This window comes from Hirundo rustica, chromosome 17 (genome assembly GCF_015227805.2).
Source record: "Hirundo rustica isolate bHirRus1 chromosome 17, bHirRus1.pri.v3, whole genome shotgun sequence".
Taxonomy (NCBI): domain Eukaryota; kingdom Metazoa; phylum Chordata; class Aves; order Passeriformes; family Hirundinidae; genus Hirundo; species Hirundo rustica.
In genome coordinates, this window is record NC_053466.1 from 10,341,945 (window position 1) to 10,369,342 (window position 27,398).

Below are 27,398 nucleotides of genomic sequence, written 5' to 3' on the forward strand. Positions count from 1 at the left end.
GCTGCGCGGGAAAACGGCCGCGCCCTCGCGCCTGCGCGCGGAGGGGCGGTGGCTGAGGCGGCGGCCGCGGCGGGAGCGTGAGGGAGCCGCCGGCCTCCGCCGCCCGCGCCCCGCGTCCCCTCCGCGGGAACCTTGTCCTCCCCCCGTACCGAGCCGCCGGGAGACCTCCGTCCAGCGTCTGTGTCCCCCTGGTTCCCGTAGGTGCTCGGGTGAGGACGCGGCAGAAAGCGACGCTGCCCACAGGAAAGCATCAAAGGCGTGAGGGAGCCCCAGCACTCCCAGCTCTGCTCCAAGAGAGCGATTTTGTGTAGGTACAGGAACGGTTCCCATCGCAGCCCAAGCCGCAGGTGAGGGGGGCCCACAGCATTGATATGAAATGCCCAGGTGTGTGTCACAGGCTTGGCAAGTCAGGCCAGTCTGAAATTAAATTCCTGGGGTTTTTAATTCAGAGATGTGCCTGTGTATGGCTCCGGAAGAGCCTTGACCTCACGCCCATCAGCAGCTGTGCCCAGCCCACATCTGTAGTTCATAAGCACTCACAGTCGTCCAGCAGCCTGACTGATTTCGTTATCAGTTGCACAGACACTGACTACACAAATTTTGCAACACTATGGTCACATTTTAGGTGATCACCACTTCTAAGTGGAGACGTGGCACAAGAAAAGTGCTGAGTTTTTGCTCTGAATATTTTTTCTAAAAAACACATTCTCACTGGTACTCGAACTCCCAAGGTCAAGTTTAATTGTTTAATGAAAACTGTCCTACTAACATGCATTGTCATTCAGATGGGAAAAGGTATATTAGCACTAAAAACCATGGATTGTTACAGATTATAAACGAGTCTGTATTAGGAAGGAATTGTTCCCTTTGAGGGTGCTGAAGTCCTGGCACAGGGTGCCCAGAGAAGCTGTGGCTGCCCCTGGATCCCTGGCAGTGTCCAAGGCCAGGCTGGGTGGGGACTGAGGCAACCTGGTCTAGTGGGTGGTGTTCCACTTAATTATAAACCTTTCCTAATCTTAACCTTCAAAAGTGTATTACAGTTTTCAAAGTTCACCCCGTCAAGTTCCTCACATCCTGGAATCCACTCACGACCTTCAGCTCACATTCACTCTGCAACGCATGCATTTTAAACACCACACATACATATATATACATACACATACATAAATACATATATCACCCACCCCAGACAAGCACTGGGGCAGCCCATTATGAAACCCAGCACCAACAGAGTAACTGAGGACACTGCAGCTGCAGGGAAATCCCTTGAATCCAGCACACAAACCACCAGCTCAAACCCAAAATGACAGTGACTCCTATTACCTCTATTTTTAAGCTCATGAAACCTCATAATGTGAAAAGCGTGAAGCGTCATGATGTTACCAAATAAAATGGACAGTAAGAACTGTGACTAATCAAAAAAATCAAAATATTTGAATATTTTATGCTTTTACATTTGTCTCTCTTCCACTGTAATTTTTAGCACCTTGTAAGTTTAAACCTCTCATAAATTATTTTTTGATCTTCTTGAAATACACACAGTTCAGCTGTCACTCAGAGACAGTTGCTTGACAGTTCAAAGATGTTATTACCATCACTTGTAGGGAAAAATTATCTTTTACTGACAAGTGGTATTTTTAAAACATTGAAATGAGAAAAAAAATTCTTTAGTCCCCAAGTTGGCACAATCAATTTATCAGATCTCATGTTGTGGCAAAAATTATGGGTGTTTTATCTCTGATATATTATACTGCAGCGTATAAATAGTTCAGCAAAAAGTAGCTATCAAAATCCAAATAGAGTGTTTCATTGTGACTGAAAAATCAGCATATTCTCCACAAGTGCAAGTGAGCTTCTACCTTACACTCCTCCCTCTCAGGAACAGCTCAGTGCAGAAATTCAGGTGCTGTTTGGGAAGATGAATGAGTTTTTCCACTTGCTGCTACCTAAGTTGGAAATACAAATCATCAAAATCATAGAAGATCTTACTGGCTAAAATGAACAAGTTAATAATAGAGGCTTCATTTTCATATAATCTTCTTTCCCATGTTTATGTGGAACATCAATTGGAATCAGAATAGCTAAACCAAGGTGCTCATTATCAGGAGCTCAAACAGCCATTCTTCACCAAAACGTGCCAGTTTTTCATTCCTTCCTGGCTTCAGTGATGGAGTGATTCCAGTACAATCACTGAGCTTTTTGACACCTACTTAGTAGGTTTTGAATGGCATCAAGTTTTCTACGTTTCATGGCAAAGGTTTTTGCATTGCATGGTTTAACTGTTGTTCCTGTGATCCCAAAGCACAGCTAATTCATCACAGGTGAAACTTCTTCCAGTGCCCCAAACTGCCAAATCTTTAAGAGCATTTAGCTGAGTTTTCACTCTTGAGTATTACTAATTCAGTGCAAAATACGTAGTTCTAAGATGATTTCAGATTCACCAGTATTTTGAGAGGCAAAAATCAAAATTAAAACCCACCTTCAGAATGCAGCTAAATGTGATGAAATAGAACACAGCTTCCATCAGAAAACTGGGAAGCGCTGCAGTTTTGTAAAAACACGTCCAGTGCATAAATACAAGATTAATTAGCTGAAGAGCTATTTTGTAGCTTGGCTTCACAGCCGATCACAAACTAAACGTGTCAATGCCATGGTGGAGTTGCAACAAAGGAACACCCAGACCTTGTGCTGGGGTGGAAAACTGTGTTTGTTACGTGGGGCTTGCAAAACACCTCCCCGGGAGACCTGGGCCAGCCGTGGACACATCGAGGCAAAGAGCGGTCAGAATGAAAAAAACATGAGGGGCAGCAGTGGAAGTTCAGAAAACATGGAAATCTCTAAGAAAATACATAGAAAATCTAAATTTATTTCATCCAGGGGACAGGACATTGACGTGACAAGGCAGTTGCTGCAAAAATGAACTGTTTTCAGTGTCTGTGGAACAGGAGAAGCAGCAATGGACTCAAGTAGCAGCGAGGAAAACTCTTTTTCTGCAGACATAAGGTAAGTTCTGACAGTCTGATAAGTTCATATGACAAAATAGATGGCATAGAGAGGTTATGGAATCTCCATCCTAGAATGCTATATAAACAATTGTGTGGCAATCAACTAGGAATGGTTTAGCAGGAGCTGAGCCTATCTTAGGTAGCTGATTTCTAGGAAGTTCCTTCCACTAACTCCTATAGCAAATCTGTTGTCAGGACACTACACCACAGTCTGGGAACTGACACAGCACCAAGAACCTTTTGCCAGATTATTCTTGACCAGAACAAACCACAGCGCTCCCAAATACCTGTTCACGATTGTATCTTGCAGTTTGAGGCATTAGTATGATAAAAACGTTCTTGTGTTTGCTGCTACTGCCATAACAATCAGAAAATTGCTTCTAGCAGAACGTGTATTCCCATGGGGTTCCACTTCACGCTCTCAAATTTTATGATGTGTACTGTTGTGTTCTCCTATCATCATGGTTTGAGCCATTCAGTGTTACAAGCAAGGAAGATTACACACACACACACACACACACACACACCACCCACATGAAATAACAAATGTTAGTGCACTGGCTTCTCAGGTGCAACCCAGCTTCTGTGAGTTTCATAAAATAGGTTAAGGTGCACTTAACTATTGCTCTACATGGAATGTAAAGCTCATTTTGCCTTCTAAAAGTTGTTATTCTGCAACAAGACTTTCACTATTTCCATCAAGTGACATAAAATGTATTAGTAATTTTTTTTTCCAAGACAGATATATGTGGCCAGGTAAAATAAAATACTTCCTTGGAGCAGCACAACTCATTGACCAAAAAATCTAATGCCAAGTGTCTTGTGAAGCCTTTGAAGATGTAAATACAAAGGATTTTTCGCAAGTTGGGTAACTAAAATGTTGTCTGTAGTCAAAAATACTTTGGAAATTAACAGGAGTAATTACTTACAAATTTCATTAAATGTTAGATCTGACTTGGCTTTAAACCCTGTCTTGCCTGAGTTCTGCAAAAGGTTTCCACAGATCACAGCACTGTCCACTCTACAAACTGCATGCCCTAGAACAAACAGGTCTGAAATGTAAATCACAGTGTGAATTTGTTGACAAATGCATTTGTAAAAAGAACAGTTTACATCAGAAGGATCAAAGTCAGAGCCTTTATTAAATGTTCCTTCTCTAAACAGACTGCATTTAATCCCCCTTTCGCATCTGTGGTTTCTAAGGCTATTTTAAATACTCGGTTTTACAGGGATTTTCAGTCTTCAGAACCGTCACAAGCAGCAAGTTAGCAGTACACAGAAACAATACAACTGAACTTTCACTGAGTTCTATTCCTGCCTCCCAGGGTGCGTGGAAAAACCAACAATACTCCAGTACTGGAGTTTTTGCACAGACCCTGGAAAAGAAATAGCTGTCACCAGAGTTTAAGCCTGATGTGCTCTAGCCACATCTCACAATTGGCCACAGCTGACCAGTATTGGTTAGTATGTCTGTCTCTTGCACGTTATCTGTTTCAAAAAGGGGACCAAATTTTTAATTTTCATCTAGTGTGGGTCTAATTAAGGCTATTCTGGTATATTTGATACTAAAATACTCTCTGGGAGTCCTTTTCATGAAATCCCATCAGAATTAACATTTTCAAAAATGAAAACATTTATAATAGGTGTTTGAGTTGAAATGCTGATGCAGCGGTTGGTTCAGTGTTTCCTGGTCTTCGGGAGCTTTATCACGTCAGGATAGTGTCATCGATCTGTTCCTCGGAGTCAGCCTGCCCAGCCAGCTTCCGCAGGGACCTCCTGCAGCTTTCATTGAGAAGCTCCAGGCTGGCAGCATCCAGAATCTTGGAAACTGACTGTGGAAGGGAGACAGCACCAATTACCAACTCCTTACGACACACCGTTCAAAATCAGAGAGAGCGTAAGTGCCTTAGCGCTGAATCAACTAAAATCTTTCAAACGTCCCAAAAGTCTTCACCTTGTTTTATAATTCCAGACGTGGGATCTAGCCAAAAGCGGGTCAGACTTAGAAAACAGGTCTGGAAATGGATGCCTGAAGTAGTCCATTCCAAATACTCCCTAGCACCACTGTGATCATCCAAGTGACCAAAGCAATGAATTCTCAGTGCCAGCTGAGGGAACTTAGCACAGGCAAGGCTTAAGGGGGCACGTTAAATGCCTCAATTCTATTAATGCTACACTAAAAGGTTGTACAGAATAGGTGCTGCTGATTTCTTCAGAGCTTAGCATGAGAATGCTGCTGAAGATCTAAATGAAAATGGGAATGTCCCACTTCGTCTATTTTGAGGCTGCAGGCACCACACAGACAAAAGCAGGAGGTGACACAGCCTCGCTACCAACAATAACGGTTTATTTATATGTCTCATACCTCAAGCACTTCTTCACCCGCTCTCATCTTCAGAAGGTTGACAATAGCCTGGTCACTGTAGGCTCTTACACTGGTGTTTTTATCTTTTGTGTTGTCCAGAAGTGCTTTGAGAATTGGTTTAATTGTCTGAGTATCCAAAGGGGGAAGGTGGCTTTTATTTGCCCACCAAATCATCTTTTCTGCAACTAACTTTATGTCACTGGATGAGTTCTGAAGACACTGAAGGAGACAAAGACACACTTACATTCAGATATACCAATGACACATATTCAAAGCAGTTGTTAAATTTTTTGTAAGTTAAGTATTTAAAACTATGCTAAGAAAAGCAAACAGTTTTCAACTCACAACACACACACTTTTTACCAATTAAGTCTGACTAAACTGTGTAAGAGAAGGTCAAACTTTGAAAACAAGACAACTTTTCAACAGAAAATTTCTAAATATGTAGTTGATGACAGTGTCACATGTTCATCCCAACTGTCTCAGGAAATGACAATGACCACGAAGTGCAGAAAAGCTGATCGTGTCAGCCCCTCTACAAACACGCTCACTCAGCAACAATAGCCAAGCCAGTCTCTGGTTGGAATATTGGTTGCATTTTAACAGTGGATTTCGCTTCAAAATTCAAAGAATGAGAGTTTTGTATTTTAATCTTAGCCCATTTAAAACATGAAAGCTAATACCTGAATGTCAAGTGCATTATTAATATGGTGATAAAGGTTTTGTGGCAAGTGTGATATTTTATATTTTAACACAATACTATTATATTAATATAGAAAAGTTGGATTTCAAACAAGAAGTCTGCTTTGAAGAATGTTGGCCTGTATCACACCAACTTGGCATGTTTGGTAGTTTTTCAAGTAAATTGCAAAGAAATGTAAAATCTGAAAATGTAACATGCTGCAGCATCACCCCTCTCCATCTATCCTTGTCTACCAAGAGGGATACTTGGCTGTGTAGTGGGGTTTGGGGAGAGCAGACAACTAAAGAAACCAAAAAACCGCGGCCACACAACAAAAGAAACAAACAACCAATAAAGGAATTTTGAAGAAAAATATTTAAATCTAATTTAAATGAACTGAAAAAGATGTTAACTTCAATGTTGTCAGGTGAGGTGAGTTTTGGTATTTGATATATTTCTAGCAAATGCTGTTTGACCTTTAGCAATCTTAAAAACTTAACAGCTTCCTCGCACTCTGCCTCTGCCTGCTGTTTGTCACTGCAAAGGAAAAATGCATTTATAAGAATCAGACTTGGGAATCAGCACAGAAAGCTCAAAAGCAAATTTCTGTGTTAGAGCAGGGATGGCAGTGTTGTATTCACAGCTTCAAAGCAGGCTGATATAGTGATTCTATCTGCACTCTGCTTCAAAAATAAATATCTAGATTTTCAGGGACTTGATAGACCCACCCATGAGTTAGGTCAAACAGATTCAGATGAGACAAGAACACCACCAGGTAGTTAACATGAAAATTCTTACCTTAATAAAGAGGCTGGAAAGTTTGGGAGGCAGGTTGCCTCCCCCTTCCATGTGGTATTTCATGAGAAAGCCCATCCCTCTGACGCCACTAACTGCAATGGGGATCTTCAACATAGAGACAAGAACTGGTATTACTACAGCAGAATTCAACAACAGCCTTCACAACCAAACTCATGGTCTGTCAGCTTTTGTGGAAGGCTAAACCTATCTTTGAAAAGAACAGCAGCATCGAAGTAGGAAAACATTGGGTTAATGGTATTGGTTAATATGATGACAAAATCCCAATGCAACCATGAGCCAGAAGAAGTAAGGCAGCAGGCCCCAGCAAGCCCACAAAATTCCTACCCCAAACTACTCATTTAACACTACATTTAAAATCTTCCTCCTAAAATGAGTAATTTCCACATCTTGCAAACTTGGTCTGTGAATGAGAACTCTCCAGGGAAACTGGAGTGTAATTTACTCCAAATGAAAGCTACTCTGCAGTTAAAGATTATTTAATCTTCATCTCCCCAGAGATCAGAGCTCAAAGAACCAGAACAGTTGTGTAATTTCACCATAAAAACTGCATCTATCCAAAGGATAATCTTCAGATGGCACCTGGGGGTTTTCGTCCTGGTTGGTGACACAGGAACCTGTTCACACACCTTTCAAAACTGCCCCCAACAAGTGCTTGCAACAGCACTCCCCCACTGTGGGGCAGGACTCACCCTGTCGGCCGTGGCATTGCTGATGATCATCTCCTGGACACTGTTGTAGTATTTTGGGGAACACAGCCTGCCAGGAGCCACGTTCACAGCCACGGAGAGAGCCAGGCTCCGGCCGTGCCTCACCATCCAGTCGATGCCAGAGACATCTGCTGCAGAGGAAAGAACAGAACAATAGGGGGGCTCCTGCTAGCTAGTCCTCTTCATCTGAGAGGCTTTTGGCAGTTTGTCAATTCACTGCCATAAAATGAAATAATGAGCAGCATCTAAAGCAATGCCCTGCTTCCTCCATTTCTCCCAAAAAGACATACAGACAGAGCTAAAATGCAACACCTTTTTTCCAGGCAGGAACACCAGCTGGGCAGGCAGGAGAGCAGACACAAACAAGGAACTCTCTTGTTCAACTCAACAAGCTTTGACTCTCGAATAAATTTTTAAGTCATCTATAATTTGGCCAGCCAACAGACTTCCTTTTTAATCCCACAAGGGAGGATAATCCATAACACTCTCAAACACTGGGGTCCTATAAAACTCATGGCTTTTTCTAACTTAGAGGCAAATTAGTTAATTGTCCAAAAGCATGTGAAGCTATCAAATGTGGCCTGCAATTACCATCAGCCAACCTAGGATCACAGTGCTCTCCCAAAAGGTGGGATAGCCCTCCTGTCCACCCTGCCTGAAGATCCTGTCACATCCAACTGTCCTTGTGTCAGCAACAGCAATTACTCAGCCATGCTAGTACTTTAATCAAGTCACCAGATAACAAATCCAGAGAAAAAAGTCTGGGCAACCCCAACTGACAACCAGTTACCTGTGCACAAATTAAGAGCCATGAGCAAAGAAAAGCACTAAAAAATACAGAGCAGAGATTCAGTCACAAAGTTAGTCTGAATCAATGGCTGAGAAGGAATCTTCCCTGCTTTCAGAACCTGTTCCAGTCCTGTAAACAGCTTCACTTACCCAGTAAGTGCTGGTGGAGAACAGTGCTGAGCTCGTCATCGGACAGGAAGGCGCACAGCTCTGCCAGGCAGCCGGCCGAGGCCATGCGGGTGGCATCCTGACAGGGGATGGAGAACAGAGAACATGGCCTGAGCTCAACACACCCCAGAGACAGGCAGCAAGAAAAACAAGTGTCAGAAGATGACAGGAAATAGAGGAGGAGAAAATAAATAGTAGTATTTCGCTCCTACTATCTGTGGGTTTCTTTCAGTTCACATGGTTTCTTGTACATAATGGAACTTAAAACCAAATCTAAGGTCAAAAACGCCAGCAGAGACTGAAGAATTACAGATCTTAGATAAGATCTGATTTGTTAAATGGAAAAGTTAAAAAGATGAAATTCAATGTTTTAAAAGATGAGTTCACGAGAGCTTAGTTTAGATTCACTTTAAGTGTTATTTCTAGCCACTTCTGGATGAGCTGGTCTCTCAGATAAACTCTTACTACTTTTCATTTAACACTTTCAGGCTTTTGTTATTTTGGCTTCCTTATGTGACCATCCCATTACTGTCCACTTCTCCCCCAAATTTACAACCCAGTGGGAATGTTTCAATTTTCCTATTTCTAGTGTGTCAGCAGTTGCATGTCTGTTGCACAGATTGACATAAAAAAGAAATTATTAGATGATTAATTTAATCTCACTCATATTACTGTTGCTATCTGCCATATACAGATGACCCTGTATTAAACTTGGAGAGCTTCTCTCATTGGAGAAAAATGTGCAATTATCTGAAAAATTTCTCACATGGAACGATAAACTTCACCTGAGAGGCTACAAACACAGCTGTGCATATAGTGAAAGCTTTCTCCAAGATAAAAAGCAAATCCTGACTGCAGAGCTACCTGAGACCTGTTAGTGAGGAGCTGCAGGTCAAACCCACATATGCAGTTGCCAAGGAAACATTAAACTGGAGGCTTCTCAGAGTTACCAGGGCCTGGTCAAGAATCTCCAATTCTTCACTGTGACTACATCATTAGTAATTTTCCCAGAAGTTATTTTAGGTAGAAATTCTGTTAGAAAGTTCAGATTTTAAATGCAAGAACAAGACTGTCTGCAGCAGGGAACCTTTGCAGCTGGCTGAAGCAGTACCTCATCGTGTCCCAGCATCCCCAGCAGCACTGTGCTAATATTCTTCCTAATTGCAGCATCTACTTTCGCACCAGCTCCTCGTGTGACAAACCGCAGCGCTTGCAGCATCGTATCCCTGGAAGAGATCACATTCTACCGTCAGACACTGCCTGTCCCCCACCCTCCAAGAGAAATTTTGTTCTGGATACCTGTAGATTGTTGCACAGCAATTACACTGAGATACCTTACAGTTTGGGAGGGTGATCCCCTCCCTGCACTGCTGGAGACTCCATCCTAGACAGTACTTCCATGTTTCTAACACAACACAGATATTTTCTGACTGTTCAAACATTAAAATAATCATCATGTCAGGAAGCGTGTATCTTAAAGATCTGTGCCTTTAGGATACAAGAACAGCTGCTTTACTTCAGGTCAGACTGACAGTCAATATTGCCTTTTATCTGAAAGTGGGCTATGTGGGGATGTGCAGGAGAGGAGAACTGGGCAGACCCCAAGCACTCTTTCTCCTAAATACTCTCACAGCTCATCTTCTGACGCAGGAAGGCCCCATCATCCCCATTCTTGGTTTACAGTCCACTGCTTTCAATAGTGCACGCATCTTACTTGAGGGTTTTGTTCATTCATCCCAACTGTTTCTTCCATCGGTAAGCAGGAAGGTCTGAGCTGTCAGCTGCTGCTTACCTGATGGCAGAGTCATCACTGGAACGAATTCCATTCAGAAGCTCCGTGAAGAGAGGATCCACTTTGACATGGATGACAATGAGTTTCCCAAGAGCATCGGCAGCTTTAAGGCGAACAGTGCGGTTTGAGTCTTGCAGAGCTTTGGTGAAAGTTGTTTGCAACTGGGGTAAAAACGGTTTCAGAGCAATCTCAACCTGTTCCAGAGTGAAAGAAGGGAAAGTGGTGGGGTCAAGTATTACAGAGCAGCTAGAGATCAAAGCCTGAAAACAGCACGACCTCTTCTACAGCAGTTTGTTATCAGAGGGCCCTGGTTAAATCTAACGCACTACTGAAATAGGAAAAACATGAAACGACAATTTACCACAAAGCCTTTGACCTTTTTCAATCTAATCATCTTTTCTTCATACTGAAATACAGGGGTAGCCTGAAGAAATTTTACACTATCATGAACAGCCTTTGAACACAGAGCACTGAATAAAAACTCAGCTCTGTTCAAAGATACATAAGATCTTTGTGCTTAACAATACATAAAAAATATGGATACAGGAGAGATTAATTACGTGGTGGATTTTAATCACTTGAAAGTGGGATAAGCATTTATCAATGTTTCTAAGAAGCCCAGTGATTCAGCACTGGGGGCTTTTTTTTGTAAGCCAGAAGCTGCTGGAAGAATGCAGTCCAGTTACAGTGCTATTTCTACATACCAAATCCACAGCAGCAGGCATCCCAGCTGTATTTACATGAACAGCAACGGATATTTCTGAAGGTTGCCATGGAAAAGGTTCACAAACCACAGTCCAATATTTTGAATCTTACCTTAGCTAAAAGAAGGCTTAATGTTTCAAGCAGAGCCACCTTGACATTCCAGCTGAACCGATCTCCTAAGATTCGAATGAGTGGCCCAGTGATGCTCACCACAGATGGTTTGAGAGCTTCAGCAGAAGTCAGCTTTATAACCAGCCCTAAGGCCTTTGCAGCCTCCTCCTTCTGTTCTGGATTACCAGTTAAAACACCTTCCCGCAGCACCACAAGTATGGAAGTCACTCCCTGTCACGAAAATTGGATAAGAAAGCTTAGAAGCTAAAATGCAAGAAATATGTATCTTATTTTTGCTTTTATTATACACCAGATGCACAAACTTGGAGAGTTTCTCTCAATTTCCTGTTGACCTTCAGCTGCCTGATTCCACACTGACAGAGCTACTTTTATTTGGTTTGATTTCATGCCTCTCCGCCTTACTAAGCCAGTTGCTATGAGAAAAGTGGTGGCAGCTCAGGGAATTTTTAAACCAGAGAAATCTGGCACAGAAGTCCAGTGTTACTCCCCCACAAAAAGCAGCCAGCAACCATAACTTAGGTGCATAACAGAATTGTCAGAGGCCTCAGTGCAAAAGAGGTCTTCTGTAGGGTTACTCAAGAGCTTTAACCTACAAAAAGTCCTCCAATATACAGGTTTGGAATTCCTAAATAGTCAATGCTTCTAATAGCTGTAATATCAATCAGCTCTCCCCAAAGGTAGGGTATTGTGGCTGTGATGAATCCACGCTCATTCTGGTTCTTTACCTTCTTAGGAATACAGAATCCTGGCACATGCTCGCCCTTGGCCTCATTCCCTACAATCCGGATATCCCTGTGCAGGTCCTCAATGAGAGCAAGCTGGTTCCCAGCATCTAATTTCTGCAGGAGAGAGGGGTAAAACAAAGCTCAGACAACATCCAGATATCTTTTGTTAAGTCTTCTCAGTCTAGGCATTACTTCTGTAACCTTTTTAAGCTGCCTCTCACCTTGGTGATGGAATTAAGCGCATCCCAACTTTCATTCAGAACTACAGGGTTGGTGTCATTAAACAGTCGAATCAAGCCTGAAACCAAGCTCCTGAGATGCCCAGTGTAGTCTGCTTTTGTCTTGGAGCAGTAGATGTTCAGCATGACAGCTGCTGCCTGTCTCATGCCCAGCTCAGGGCTGCGGGAAGCTTCTAGCAAATCCTCAGTTATAATTCTTTGTCCAACGTCATCTTCCACAGACAGGATCACAGACTGGCAGTTTGCCATCTCCTGAAGAGTCCAAATTAACTTTACATTAGCTCTCAAACATAATAAAGCCAAATTTAGCCCCAGGTTTCTCCATGTTATCCCCAGTACTGTCTCCAGATAACACACCCCACTTGCAAATTGTTTCTCATTAAAGAGCAGGTCACATCACCATTAAAGGCTAGACTCAGTCCTGGTGCAGACACAGGTATGACCAACTCCTAAAATTTAACAAGTGACCAAACTCTGCTGAACTGATCGCTGCAGCACATACAGGAGGGTTAATTTACAAAAATTAGAGTAGTTCAGTCTCCCCCGTCTTACTCAGCCATGCAACACTGTGAGTCTTGTCAGATAATATTCTTCTGATTTAGATAGTTTAATGCTGTGCGTCACAGCACTAATTACAAGCACGTCTGTGGGTACATTAGAGATCTCCAGGCAGAGTTGGGGCTAGAAGCTGATCTAATGGGTATCCACAGCAGAAAGACAAGAGGACTCTGTCACTCATTCCTAATTCACCAACTGATTATGAAAATCTCTGTCCACAGTCATAACTCCAGGATGCTCTCTGGAGTCCAAACACCAGATGTTTTGGAAAGCAGTACCGGAGGAGTGCAGCATGCATAATAGGAGATTTCCTCCCTGCAGCCCTTTAATCTCTCAGTCTTCTACACCAAGAATAAATACAAAGTTAACTAGACTTTCTGGCAGTTTTCCAGGAATAAGTAAACTGAGAATTGTATCTTGTAGCAGGCCAAGGAGACTTTTAAATGGATACAAGTAGATTTGGAAAGCATACGTTTTTTGACTCACAATATGCCACCAGGCAAAAAGACTCATCCTGGAGAAGCTAATGGACTGAATTAAACATCCAATCTGTGAATCTAGAGAACACAGATTCTGGGCTGGGAAGTAAACCTGGTGCACTATCTTCAGGCAACCTGTCACAACAAAGAGCTGAGCTGTGCTACTTGCCAATTGCTCTTCACTGGTGCCCAGCTTCTCTTTGAGTGCAGACATCATGGCAGGCAGGATGACACTCAAGTGTCGTGTCAGAGCATCCCCTGCCACCGAGGAGAGGAAAGCCAGCACCCGGGTGTTCACTGGGGGGGTAGTCAGCTACAAAAATAAAAAAACAACACCAAAAATTTGAGACAAGAGGAAAGTTTTTTCAAAAGGAGCCTCACTTTCTCTACAGCATGAAATATTTATGCATCACAAGCCAAGTAAGAAGGTTTTGAGAACAAAATCCGAAGAAAATTTCAGACTGTGCTCTCCCTTTTGCCATCTTGGTCCAAAGAAAACTGGCAGCAAGCAGAGGAAACAGCACAGATAAAAAGTTTAAAATTTGCTTCCTATTGTACCTTTGGCACCAAGTAAGGCAGCACTACACGGCTCTTGACAGCCATAACTTGTTTAAGACCATCCACAGCAAAGTCAGCTGTCTCCTCATTATCCTAGAGGGAAAGAGAAAGAGACAAACCTGAGAAATCATCTGTGACACAGCAAGCTAAGCCCTGTTTCAAGGGACAATTTTCCACATGATCATAAAAACAAAACCAAGTCCCTCTATTCAAAAATGTTCTCATATTCTCATAGTACCTAGCAAAACCCAAACCAAGCTCTTCTGTCACATCAGGAAGATTTTCCATTTCAAGCATGGTGGCCAAGCAACTTCATCAGGTTGGCAATTTCATTGGAGAGCCAGGTATAGCAATTCTTAGGCCCAGGCTTAAGCCACAAGATCTTCCCTACCACTGGCTAGGGTGACTCCAGAAGGAGACAAAATACTGCTGCCATTCCCTGGAAGGTCTGCCACTACAATCCTCCTCCCCCTTTAAGTTAATTATTCAAAACTTGTCCCACAACATCCTTAATCAAGCTGTTGACTAATGCTGAGCAATGCTCACCAGCTGCTTCAGCAAGAAGGGCAGGATGTCTTCAAGAGCCTGATGGCCAATTGTTGAGTGCAGCTGTTCAAATGTTTTGGCTGCAGCCTCTCGAACTTCTTCCAGAGGGTCACAAAGTGCTTTTCTCACTGTAGGAACCAGGGACTCTGAGAAAAGCAGTACCTGTAGATGAAGAGATAAAATTACAGAAAATCTAAAGCACAACAGACACGCATATCAGTGAAGTAGTGAAGAATGCAGAATTGGCACAACTGAAACTAAACAGCAGTTTGCTTGGAATAATATTGGAAGAAAAGCAGGATCCATCAGCACAAATAGCTGCAGTGCTCTAAGGCTACCTAGAGGAAGATTTGTAGTATTATATCTCATAAAAGGCAATGTTTAAATTTACCGGCTGAAAAAAATTCATACAATCTGCCTGAGCAGCAACTCGGTGTTAGTTACAAGCCCTGACTTCCATCCACAGAACAAGTCCAGGACTAGCTGTATTTTTCTGTCTCAAGTGCAATACCTGCACTTGAGACTTATTCCCATCAATACCTGGGAAAACAGGAATTTCACCCAGCACGTGTGACTCACCGCATCCCTGCTGGTTGATTTCATGATCTCACTCAAACCAATGCAGACTCCTTGCCTCTCATCACTCTTGTCTGATCTCAGTCCATCTTCCAGGATAGGAATGATTTCAGGAAGGATCTTCTCCCCTAACTTTCGTACAAGGTCTCCTAATGTCCGTGCTGCAACCTGTCCCCAAAAACATATTTATTATTTTCCTTTTTTATAAAACTTTAGAAGGTGAAACTGTGAGCAAATGTTCTCTTTTGACCATACGCTACTGTTCATAGCGCAGACAGAGCAGTAGGAATGGAAACAGTATTACAAATAACCATTGAAAAATAGTTTTACTGTCATCACAATCATAGCTGCCTTCACCAAACAGAGAACTCAGACATCCTCATGCTCGGAACAGTTAAATTGATGATAGCTGTGGAGAAGAATTATCCTATGTTCCTCAAGAGTTATCTTCTACAGTCACCTGCAGGATCAGGAAGGCACAACTTGATTCCTCACCGTTCGCTTATCTGCACAAGTACTGGCCAGGAATTTCAGCAGAAGCCCAAAGAGTGTTGGCAGGATTTCCCGCAGCGTGCGAGGAGTGTTTGAGACGACGATTTTCCAGACATGTAAGGAGGCCTGGCGCACCACCAGCTGCGTGTCCGAGCGGCCCATGTACAGCCCTGCCAGCACCCTGTTCCTCCTCTCCACTCCCAGAGCAGTAATGATAGCCTGGAAAGAAATAGCACAGAACTGTATTATTTGCCTCTGAAATCTATAGAAAGAACAGAATACATGATTATTCAAGATGTCTTTCCAGCCGGCTGTCCACGCTGATTTAAAATAAGAGAATTTGAAAAAAATAAAGGCACAACAGGCAAGAAAATCTTTACCTTGTTTGACTGGGCTGTTCCAAAGTTGTCATCCTCTGAGGCAGTTTCTGTGGTCATTTTTCCAGTGACTCCTGAGATATGGAATAGAAGATCTCCAAGGAGCTGAACTGAGCTAAACCTGGCAACAGGAGCAAGTCAAGTGTTACAAACAGGGCACTCAGGCAGTACCTGTCCAGTTCTGACAGGATGTCAGCTATAGACTGGATCCACATGTGAAGCACAGCTAGGTCTGCACTGAAATGCTGCATGGGCTGATGTGCAACATCAGTCTGCCAACACGGCTGAAAGCAGCATGATAAAGAGAAAGGGAAGAAGTGAATTCCAAACTGGAAGGGCTGAGAGAATTTTCAAATCAAAGCAATGAATCTGAGAATAGCCTTGACTCTAAAAAGGAACAAGACATTGCCTCCATCTGTCTAGCCCAAACGACATTCACCTGGGGTAAGAGCACTTAGCAGCGCTCAGCTGGCACAAACCGTTTAATGCAGCTAATTTTTGAGCAACTGCTTTTGGCTCTGAGTGCTCCACTGCACATTTTCATACACAGGAGAACAATAACTCACTCAGCATTTGGAGAAATGAAAAACAGTACACAAGGGCTAAATATTGCCACATCAACTGCCTTGGAAGTGCATTTCAGAGTCACCACCAGAATTAATAATCCAGCACGAATGCTCTGCAGGTAGTAGGAAACGTGATCCAGCCTGGCAGGCCTTTGCAGATTCAAGTGCTGTAAGGCATCACACTCAAATCAACAAGCAAAAAGAGCCACTTGTTTTTGCTTCGCGGGTCTCTGCATTTTTTTGAGGAGCAACACAGAGCCTAAATCACACCTGTTTTTCAAGCATGGAAGGGAAACATTTGTGGCTAAGCTGGTTCTGCCTTACCTTATCCTCCACAAGTCATCAAAGAGCCCATCCTCGAGCTGTGGCAGGAGCAGAGCAATGGCAGTCTCGGCGTACATGCTGATGATTCGCTGCCCCGCGCGCAGCGCCGTGTCCCGCACAAACTCGTTCTCGTCTGCCAGGGCCTGCACACAGGCACAAAAGGGGCTCTGAAAACTCGGCCTTTCAGCACAATACACAAAAGCAACTGGAGGAAAACAAACCCATGTTTCTCTCTCCACCATGAAAACCGAGTGAACTACAGAGTTGTGAATGCACGAAGATGACTTCAAAAAATGACTAATGACCACAAAAGACAGCAGGCCAATAACTTAGAAGAAGTAATTTATCATTTAAATTCCCTTTCTTTTTTTCTAGTAGTTCAGCCAGTCTCTGCACATGCCACAAATATTGAAAATGATACTTTAAATATTCTGGAGGCTTCTTTTTATTCTCTGACAACTAAAATTCTTCAGTTTTGCTACATACCTTAAGGATACAAGGAATGATGGGACCAACATAGGGGGTGAACTTGTCTCCAAAGGTAATTGGCAGGTAGTTGAACATCATGATATAACCATCTCGTACATGTGGAGCAATATCCACTTTACTGGCAGTCGCTACAATCTCTGGCATAAGTTTCTCCAGCTTTTCTACCCCCAAACCAGCCATAACTTCAGCCAGACCTGGGGGAAAAAAGCAGGGAATGCAGCTGATACACAGAAAAAACAAGCAGTTAATCTGATTTAATATGAGAAAACCTGAGCTCAGTGCTCACACACAGCTGTCCTCACCTTGAGCAGCACCAGAGCGATCCACTGAGCTCTGCTCATATGTCAGTGTCTCCATAAGCCACGGCAACAAATCCTCAAAGCAGGACTCTCCCATACCCTTCACCATGGCCCCCAGGGCCTTTGCAGACACTGTGCGCACCTAACAGACAAGAGAAACAGAGATCAGCAAAATGTCCAGTTAAGGTGCTACAGATGTGCCAGACTGATTAGGACAATGTTTAACCTACTGCACTGAAAGACAGACTGTGTTTGTACAAAAAACTTACTTCAGGTACAGGATCCAACAGAGAGGCCTTCAGTCCAGGGGTCACACTTGGTAGGTATGGAGCCAAATCCTAAAACAAAGAGCCCGGAAAGTCAGAACCAGATTCAAAATGAGAGAAAATATAGTCACCTTTACGTAAAGGACATTCACCCCTCATAATCAGCAAACATCTTTAACATCCTGAGAGTTTAATTAGTTGCTCTCACAATACTGCAGACAAGCATAGTGAATTATTCTGCAAGTCCAAGAAACATCAGTTCTGTGCCGATCATTCAAAACCTTTTTAATGCTCACTCACAGCCCAGAAGTTTGTGTCTTAAGAAAATCCAACACTCTTAACATTTACACAAGATTTAAATGTAGAGATTACAGCACAAAAATTAAACACAAATCTTTAGGTCCTACAAATACTTTTCAAACAAACCCAGATCCATTTGTTAGCAGCTGATCTGTGTTTAATTTGTTTGTTTGTTAAGGCATTCCTTATATGGTAAAAATTACAAGACCTTTTTTCAGGGATAAACTGGTAATAACTAGATGACCAAAGCTGACAGTCTCAAGGACCTGAGAACTGGCACTATCCTTAAAATCATCTGCTCATTTACATACATTTAATTAAGAAGCTGCATGGATGCTATTTTCTACCTTAACAGCAAAATCTCCAAGCCAAATAAATTCACTCTAGTGCTTGTCACAGTAATCAATTAGAATACAGTTAGAGGGCATTTCTAGCACTGTACCTTCTGGTCAGTCAGGGAGTACATGTTCCCAATGATCTGGGCAGCCATTTTCCTGGTGTCCGTGGAACGATCCTGGAAAGCTCTCTGAACAATTGGCATGATCAGTGCTAAGGATGGAGCATCAATGAAATGGACAAATTTGGTATCCAGTAGAGTCTGCAAACACTTCTGAGTCTTCCTGGAGGGGTCAGTGAGAGCATCCAACAGAACTGGAGCAATTGCTGAATATTTTTGAAAAGGAGAGAAAAGACTTTATTTGTACATAAACCAAAAAACATGTCAGGATGAGCTGGTTCTCATGGCATGCTTTAGGTCCTTCTAAAGCAATACACAGTACAAGGACAGGGGAAACTCTATTAACATCAGCTGAAAAAAATGGACAGGAACATTTAAAAAGCCTGGAAGCACACAGCTGCTGTTAAGCTTTCATGTTATACTTCTGTAGGATTAGTTTCATTTCTATACAAATTTCCATTTAATCCTAAATATCATGAACCTAAACCTTGCTACTATAAACCACAGTCACATCAGGACATTAGAGATGCACAGACAGGTCTTACCCAGGATCTCTGGGTTCCTGATGACAGACCCAATCTGCCTGAGAGCCTGCTGCCCTGCATTCTGCACCTTCACATGGGAATCCGTCAGCACTTCAGTGAGTTTGGGCACAATGTTGGGTAAACAGGAAGAGAGCTGTTTGGGAGCACAGTACGCCATAGCCCCCAGCAATTCCACTGACCCTGTGAACAAAGTACACCAAGGAAAAAAAGACAAAAGAAAAGACAAAGCACACTATTAAGAACTGACAAGAGATGATGATCACATTTACTTCAAACTCAAATCTACCAGTCAGCGAACACAAAGAAAGACTGAAATGCATGAAGTCACTCTATGCCACCTAGAGACACCAAAAATTACTTTTCTTTTGTACAAGGGAAAAGGAATGTGTTAAGAAAATTCCAGGTTCTGAAGTACAACTATGGAGACAGGATACAAACTGTCCCTTGAATATGCCAGGGGGAAAAAGGTTACTCAAACGTGTCAGGGAAAAGCTCAAATGTCAAATGTGTCAGCTGTCAAAAGCTGGAAAAGTTCCACAGTCCCTTATAAGACAATAAACCATCACGGCCATCTGTAGGGATGAAGGAATACACAAGGGGGATGACAGCAAAGGGAACTGTGGGTGACTCTCAATCACGTCAGGCACAGATCTGTCCATACCGGCTTTAGTTCTCCAAGATTCCTCTTCTAGTGCCGCAAGAAGTGATGGCAAAACCAGCTTCACTCCATGAGTACTCAGATTGCTCATTACAGCTTTGGCACAGTCATCTGCAGCCTCCAAGGAGAAGAGAACACTTACAAACTGTGACACAACACTGTTTTCCTTCCTCTGAGACTCTCTGGGAACAAAACCTTCATGTAAATAGTGCCTCAGTACAATGATGCAGCTGGCTAAGTAGCTCCCAATTAATGGCTAATGAAATCAGATGCTTTCAGTTACTAAGAAGATCAAATTGTTATTAGTGGTATCTCAAGGGATAGGTCACCTTCTCTATTTGCCTCATTACAAACAGGATTCACATCCATATCCACTCCATCTGGGTTTTTAACACTCTGCAATAGCAGAAATTTAAGGCATCTTACCTCTCGCACATACTGGTTCCCATCTCCAAAACAAAGCAGCAGGTGAGGCAGCACATGAACCACATAGGGCTCAAACAGCTTCCCAAGCATGCTGCAGAGCATCTCAAAGGCAAACAGAGCCCCTAAAATCCCAAAATGGACAGTCAGAGGAAAATACAACTTCATTTAAGGAGGATGGGAAAAGAAGACACAATTTGTCAAATATTTTTCCAAAAGCACTCAAATCTCACAGCTGAAAGTCTCTTGCTTTCTTGCCCTTGTGGCTTGTGCTGTAGTAGGGATTTGTGGCCCCAGAAAAGGAGCTCTCCCCCAGCAACACCTGCCTTTGGAAACAGGAGAAGGAGGCACATCCATATGGTTTAGGACTAGAAATCCTTCTTCCACCATGATGTAAATCGAGCAATTTTGGGACACTATACACAACCAATGGCCTCACAAGAGGTATTTCCCATTTCTTTCTTGCCAAACTTTAGTAAAATAAATGTAGCTCAACCAAATACAGGGGTGCATGAACTTCACTTGACCACAATGGTAGTAGGTACAAGAGAAATGTGAAGTGTCTGGAGGGAAAAGCTCCTGTCCCTTACCCTCCCGCCGGCGGAAGTTCTTCTTGTCCTGGATAGCATCGGTCAGGGTGGTCATCATCTCCTGCTGCTTGAGAGAGAGGATGCCCAGGCCTTTCACCAGGCCTGCCAGACCATAGGCTGCACCTTTGCGTTCAGCGTACTTATCAGACTCCAACAGCAGCTGCATCAGCTTCTGGATCATTCCTCCTGCATCCTCCTTAATTGCAGGCACTAGAGGTGGTAAACAGCTTGCCACTGACTCTTGAACCTGTAAAACAATCCACCAGCCACCAGATCACAAAACAGTTATTACTAACATAAACTCCCCCTAGAATGCACCTCAAGTGAAACCTTTCTGTCACCATTTTTCATTCCTAACAGTGTCCTGGTGTTAACCTGCCTCTGTGTGGAACCTGACAACTCCTCCCAAAGGCACCTACCTGCTGAGATGGGGTGGACAAGGCTGCTATCAGTTTGCCAACAATTGGTTTCACTTTAGGGTCACTCTTGTCCAGATGTTTTGCCAGTGACCCCATCAGAATGACCACGCTTTGCCTGACAGCATCATAACTGGCATCATTAGGAGCATTTTTCAGGAATTCTTCAAACACTGGCAAGAGAGAGTTAACATTGTCCTGAAAAACAAAACCACAGAGCTTGCCACTAGAGTCCACTCAGAATGATATTTGCTATGCTCAGTGGACTTGTTTCTTCTTCTCTGAGCCAACAACTGAACAATCACACTGTATTTACAGTTCATTTCATGTGTCACATCACATAAAACCTTGTACCATCCCGAAAGGCAACAAATATTTCCTGCTAGAGAGAAATTAGCTCTTCAAAATTAGAATCCCCAAGCCTGCCAGTATGATGTTCTGCCAGAAGCAATGCCAGCTCGCAGGCCTGAACATCAGTGCCCGCTCCTCTGCTTGCCCCATTTGCCAAGGGAGAGCAGAAACATCAAACAAACTTCACACTGTTTTTCTAAGAAACAAATGAAAGAATGAATCATATGAAAATAGCCCAGTTGTCTTGGGCCAAACTAAAGACTACAGACAGCTGTCCAGAGGTGACTGGCACATATGAGGAAATCAGAAGCTGAGCAATTCACACCCTGCACACCATCCCCATCTGACACTGCTGGGGAAGAGCTGGCAGGGAGAAGAATGGTCCTCAGTTCATCAATGTTTTAAATTTAATTAAGCCAACAATCAGCAAGCTTCATGTTTTGCTTTGCGTGAAGCCTGAAAAAGAATTCTCATCTTTGCAGGATTAAAAGATCCATGGTCTGTTTTTATTTTTATTACTCTAGTTTTATACCATTTTAACTCCAGTTGATCCAAGGCTATTATATTTTTTAGCAATGACAGGGATGAGCCACACTTAGTCAACACTAGACACTAGCAGAACAGCTCTGAACACAAAAAATCCTAAATGAAAGCTTTCTGCTGTTAGAAGTAACAGCAACCTCTAAGAAATTTATAAAAATTAAAAAAAAAAAAATCTATGGGCTCCAACACAGTATCTACATATCCATTACATCTCCTTTCCACTGATAGAGACAGAAATATTCGACTTACTTTGCCATGAGTGTTGAGTGTTGAAAGAGCTGCATCCAACATGCACTTCCTGACCTCAGGACTGCGATCATTCAGAGCATCTGGCACAAAAAACTGAAAGAGGGGCTTCACCTGAGAACTGTCCAGATGTTCTGAGAGTCTGTTAAGGGCCAGTGCTATGCCACATCTGTGAAGAAGGTGATGAGCCTGTGAGCTTACTGACTTCTCACAGAACTGAGAGCTCACAATCACATTTGCTGTCAGCAGCAATTACAGAAACTGAGAGCAAGAACCATTATGGAAACAAAATGCCTTAGAATGTCCAACCTCTGTGCATTTCATTACATAACTCCATGCTGCAGTCTCCCACAAGGACAACAACCCCTCAGCCATATAATAGCTTTTATCTCAATTAAGCTTCAAGAATACTTGAGCCAACTTAGACATCAGGATCACTTCAACTACTGCTGAAATGCAGCAGCTTTACAACAAGGTACATCAGCATTAAAGGATAGATTAGCTCAAGACAAGTAGCAAACAAGATGATCTCCAATTAAACCTGTACAGAACATACTCGTAAACAGAAAGTAATTATCCAAACTGGAATTTGGCCAGTTCATTAAGGCTTGTACTGCTGCTCTTGAAACAATCAATGGCCCATACAGGGGTGGGTAAGCTAAGACAAAAATCAGACAGTCTGAAAGGGAAGACTGTTTTCAGCACGACATAGAGATGACAGTATCCAATATTTTGATGGAGTTCTGCCTGCCCCTAGTTTGCTTGAGGGGCACAAATATTCTCTACCGGAAAGACACATGAAAACAGCAAGTCAGTACAATTGCATGTAATTTGTTCTTCTAAATAAAAATCAAAAACATTTCATTTAGATGCACAGGAAGTGGTGAGATCAATCTGAATATGACTGTACCTTGCTTCCCACTGGTCAGGCGGTGATTCAGATATCACTCGTCCCAAAGCATCCAAAACTGGAGGTGGCCTCTGGAGGGAGAGAAGATTTCATTGAAATGCCTTTTCCAAGGAAAGGCACGCAGAGAATTTGTCAACCATACCTGCAATGCCATTTGATAGTACTGCACAGAGTTAGGATACCACTAGCAGAAGAGCAAGGTAAAAAAACAAGCAGAAAGCAAGCTTGGGATCAAAATTACTTCAACTGACACTGCCCTTCTGTATCATCTAAGGCACCCCTCCCACCTAATGGTGCCATTAGGGGCTGATAACGTGAAGTTCAAGACACTGAAGTCTGTGCTAAGCTCAAACAGGACAACAGTAGATTCAATGCACATCTTCAGGACAGACAGAAGGAAAAGTCACTAACAGAAAATAAAGCAGCAGCTCATGCCTGTCAACTCCTCAGGGCAAGAGTACTTACATAGAGCTTCTCCTGGTAGATCTCTGTGAGCTTGCTCATGACCTCTGCTGCTTGCTTTCGGTACTGAGCTACAGCTCTGGAAAGAGCCTCAGCCCCTGCCTGTCGCACTGCCTCCTCATGGTAGATGACATCTTTGATCAGCAGGGAACACAGGTCAGGCTGCAGCTCCAAACCCATGGACTCCCACAGCCTGCAGCACACACACAGAAGTGAAGGGTCACCCCTCAGCAAAGAAGCTACTGCCACATGTACAACTGGAGTGACCTCCAGCTGCCCTCCAGCTGTGGGGCAAAAGCCCCTGAGTGCAGCTCCATGCCGTGGGCAGAGAAGAGGTCCCCCTAAAACCCAATCAACAAAGAAGAACCCCTACCTCTCTGCCAGCTTCTGAATCTCATCTTCAACATCAAACTTTACTACCCAGAGGCGACGCAACAGGTTCAGTCCATTCTTCTCATCACTGTCTGGGGTTGGCAGAACCATTTGTAGCTCCATCAGTCCCTGAATTAATTAACAGGAAAATCAGTACAAGGATCTGATTTTTAGAAATAAACACTTTAAAACACTTAAAATTTTTGGCAAGTCAATCTCTCAGTGGTTGGAAGTGTCAAAATTCATGTTTGCTTGTGCCTCACACTGCTCATGATGGTCAAGGACTTCATATAACTAATAGGTGAGATTGTGGGACTCAAGAAGTGCTCCACAGGCAGGCTGAAGAGAGGCTCTAGTGACTACAGTCTGTTCTGCTTCTAAGTACAGACAAGACAGCTCAGGTGGGCTAAACTGGAATTTGTCTCATGGCAAAGAACACCAAGCACTTGAGGTTTTTCTTTCTGTGTTCTCAGAAGTGACTAAGCCTGAAGCTTTCCAATAACAAGGCCTAGTACAAACAGGAATTTTTTGACAGCTTATCTCTTTAAGATTAAGCTTTATCCAACTGTAAAACAGGTGGTGTTAAGTAGTCCTAATTATACCTCTTTTAAGGAAACAATGATGCGGATAAACCCAGAGTACTCCTTTGTGCAGATAAATCCAGCACAAAGAGCATGGCTTGGAGCATTTTTGTTCAGACTGCCTCTGACACACTGCTCAAAGCCTGGCAGCACAGCTGAAGCCCCTCTGCATCTAAGTGTTAGAGAAGATTCACCTCCCAAAAACGTCAAGAATTTGGTGCGACCTTGAATTATTCCCACCTACCCTGAGAGCTGCATCTCGAACGCTCATGCAAGGAGACTGCAGGGCCTGCAGGAGCACATCGATCTCCTCCTGCTCGGCGTAGGCACAGCCGTCCTCACCGCTGCTGCTCGCGCACAGCGCCGTCAGAGCCTCGGAGGCCAACACCTACAACGGCACCAGCAAGTGTCACGGATTCCACTGCGCCTTGAACCACTGTCAAAGCAAGCGCTGAGTGCTGTCACAGCAGAAGAAATTCCCAAAGAACAGTGACAAACCCGAGACGGGACAAGTTCAGCCCAACTGTTTGCTTTTTATTATTGACCTTTCTGCCACCTCATCCCTCACAACAAACACTCAGAGGAGAGACTACTGAGCTTATCTGGCAGAGCAAGGCCTTAGAGGAAGAAAAAATGTCACCTCTGGAAGACTGAAGAATATATTTGGTGCAATAAAACCCACAGAAAAAAAAGATGCAGACATTTTAATCCAAGAATACCAGAAACACAGAAGAAAATTGGGAATATATCAACCACCAGCATCAGAGACTTAAACCAGACGGCACACTTCCCTCCTTTACATGCTGATAAAACTTAGGGATGATGAAGCTGATCACTCACCTGTAACCGTGGAGAACCCGTTCCTATCACCCGGGTCAGCAGAACCAGCATGTCCCTACGGGGCAGCAACTCTGGGCCATTCTGAAAGGTTGAGGGGAGAAAAGGGGGCGAGGGAAGGAAAAAGACTTTAATCTTGTGATTTTAAAGTGCCTTGCCTATGTATGACACTCCTTAAAAAATCCCAATCAAAACCTAGGGCTGGGCAGGTACCAAAACCCATGGCAATCCTATACAGTTAACTCTAACTTGGAGAATTAAGCTGCTTTGTCCCGTTTACACATCAGCTGTTTTATCCCATGGCTCATCTGAAGGTGGTCATCTGAGCCCACAGCTCTCACCTCATCCACCAACAAAGACTGGCCATTTCCTGATGATCTCAGCTGAGCATGGACTGTAAGAATCTGCAGTATCTTGACCAGGAACTCCTCCTTGTCTTCGCTGTTATGGGGTGTCTCAGTCATAACGGTCTTCAGGAGAGGAAAGACTAAGGAAAATGCTGGAGCTGATAATGGGGCAGCACCTGTGAAAAGGAAAAACCATCCTGTGAACACAGCTGATCCTCCCATGACTTGGTTGATAATACTGACTGGTATAAAATGTACACCCGAGTAGCTCATAATAGATACGGCCAAGCTTCAGCCTCATGCACAAAGATGCCGAGTAAACCTAAGTATTTGCCACTTAACAGCAGCAACAGTGTAACTCCAACAGTGACTTTTGGCATTTCAGTGTTAGGTTAAGGGTAGGACTTGATCATCTTAAGGGTCTTTTCCAACCCAAATGATTCTATGATTCTACCTGACTTCAGTTAAAGTCACATTAGGATTCCAAATTACTACCAATGCCACAAGAGTATAGAAATACATACTGTAAATGGAATTGGAACAATTCAATGAATTAGATAGTCACTTAGAAAGTTAATTTGTCCCAAAGCAAGGCCCTGTTTGTCAGCTGCATCTCCTTTGAACACCAACCTAGCTAACCTGTCATTCCAGCCTTCAGCTGGATCCTCAAGAATTAAATCCTTCTAATTCTGATGCAAGCTTCAACTCCCCTCCTTGAAAAATCAAAGCTTTTGGATTCCCGTTGTTAAACGATTTTCCTCCTTCCTTTCTACAGGGCCTTGGCTATAGCATATAACAAATGCTCCTTCCAGTTCTTCATTAGTCCAGTTAACATTCAAGTACCAGGTGTTTATGGAAAACATTTCCATTCTATATCCTGTCTGTGCTGACACAGAATGCCCAAGTTTAAATTTCTAAATGCAGATGAAGAGCACTGCAGATACAATACTGCAGTATTAGTCAGCTTATGTAGGGCAAAAATACTGCAAAAGTAGTTCAAGGGAGAAATATTAAATCCCAAACACATTCTGAACTCCTGTCTAACAAGAACAGCTTCAGTCAAACCCTCTCTATTTCTCATGTGGGATTTTTCTCTCTGCTTAGTATCTGTTTGCTTTTACACTTTTCTATTATTTTTCAATTATTGGCCAGATATTTTTAGCCTTCAACCACTGTCCCTCTATGCACAGCAGGAGGAAGAAAGCTTTACTGCAGAAGAAAAATGTTCTACTTACACAGTAGCTGGTATTGACCAATACAAGAAGGATTATAGATGTATCTTGGCATTTCAGCAATGAATGATAAATTCTACCATCCACATTACAAGGAGCTATGGTGTCTCTTAGGTCTCATAGTAACCTAAGAAATTAATCTCTACTAAATCATATCAAACAAGCACATTCCAAAGAACTTCAAAAATGAGGAAAAATCCTTTGGGAATATAGTATGATTTCTCCAACAAAGTGCTGTGGAAACTACTGCCCTTGTCTTGCAAAAGCGGAAAAAATAGATATTAATTTAATTAAACAGTACAGGAAATCTTGAAGGACGGAAAATACTTCCACTATTTTCTGAAAATAAGCCTGGAAAAGGATTCAAATGCTAATAAACGTGCACTTACTACGGTAATAAATTGCACAGTGGAGACACCAAGTTATCACTGAGATGTTCATCAAGTGGGCCAAAGGCCCCTGGTCAGCTG

General features: G+C 42.9%; 1 protein-coding gene and 1 long non-coding RNA gene across 3 annotated transcripts in view; one reads left to right on the plus strand and one right to left on the minus strand.

Annotated features, from left to right (window-relative positions):
- Positions 1-165: 165 nt before the first annotated feature.
- On the plus strand, positions 166-8,790 carry LOC120760391 (uncharacterized). Its single transcript, XR_005703362.1, has 3 exons — positions 166-347; positions 2,878-3,003; positions 8,484-8,790. It is a non-coding gene; the product is annotated as an uncharacterized LOC120760391 (long non-coding RNA).
- Positions 4,114-27,398, minus strand: part of GCN1 (GCN1 activator of EIF2AK4) — a 38,126-nt gene continuing 14,841 nt past the window's right edge. Inside the window, exons 26-58 of one of the 2 annotated variants that reach the window (XM_040080555.1) lie at positions 25,691-25,872; positions 25,353-25,433; positions 24,757-24,900; positions 23,933-24,060; positions 23,563-23,752; positions 23,098-23,168; positions 22,191-22,356; positions 21,051-21,245; positions 20,632-20,878; positions 20,045-20,166; positions 19,622-19,736; positions 18,961-19,140; positions 18,401-18,621; positions 17,662-17,730; positions 17,396-17,534; positions 17,091-17,287; positions 16,605-16,747; positions 15,718-15,835; positions 15,341-15,556; positions 14,849-15,013; positions 14,270-14,431; positions 13,724-13,816; positions 13,335-13,478; positions 12,111-12,380; positions 11,890-12,003; positions 11,144-11,374; positions 10,328-10,521; positions 9,647-9,761; positions 8,518-8,614; positions 7,561-7,706; positions 6,851-6,955; positions 5,371-5,589; positions 4,114-4,837 (exon numbers count right to left, since the gene is read on the minus strand). In XM_040080555.1, the coding sequence (XP_039936489.1) occupies positions 4,712-4,837; positions 5,371-5,589; positions 6,851-6,955; positions 7,561-7,706; positions 8,518-8,614; positions 9,647-9,761; positions 10,328-10,521; positions 11,144-11,374; positions 11,890-12,003; positions 12,111-12,380; positions 13,335-13,478; positions 13,724-13,816; positions 14,270-14,431; positions 14,849-15,013; positions 15,341-15,556; positions 15,718-15,835; positions 16,605-16,747; positions 17,091-17,287; positions 17,396-17,534; positions 17,662-17,730; positions 18,401-18,621; positions 18,961-19,140; positions 19,622-19,736; positions 20,045-20,166; positions 20,632-20,878; positions 21,051-21,245; positions 22,191-22,356; positions 23,098-23,168; positions 23,563-23,752; positions 23,933-24,060; positions 24,757-24,900; positions 25,353-25,433; positions 25,691-25,872 (5,105 nt within the window). In that variant the 3' untranslated portion in view covers positions 4,114-4,711. Of the gene's footprint in view, positions 4,838-5,370; positions 5,590-6,850; positions 6,956-7,560; positions 7,710-8,517; positions 8,615-9,646; positions 9,762-10,327; positions 10,522-11,143; positions 11,375-11,889; positions 12,004-12,110; positions 12,381-13,334; positions 13,479-13,723; positions 13,817-14,269; positions 14,432-14,848; positions 15,014-15,340; positions 15,557-15,717; positions 15,836-16,604; positions 16,748-17,090; positions 17,288-17,395; positions 17,535-17,661; positions 17,731-18,400; positions 18,622-18,960; positions 19,141-19,621; positions 19,737-20,044; positions 20,167-20,631; positions 20,879-21,050; positions 21,246-22,190; positions 22,357-23,097; positions 23,169-23,562; positions 23,753-23,932; positions 24,061-24,756; positions 24,901-25,352; positions 25,434-25,690; positions 25,873-27,398 lie in introns of both variants that reach the window. The other variant, XM_040080554.1, reaches the window with a different exon arrangement.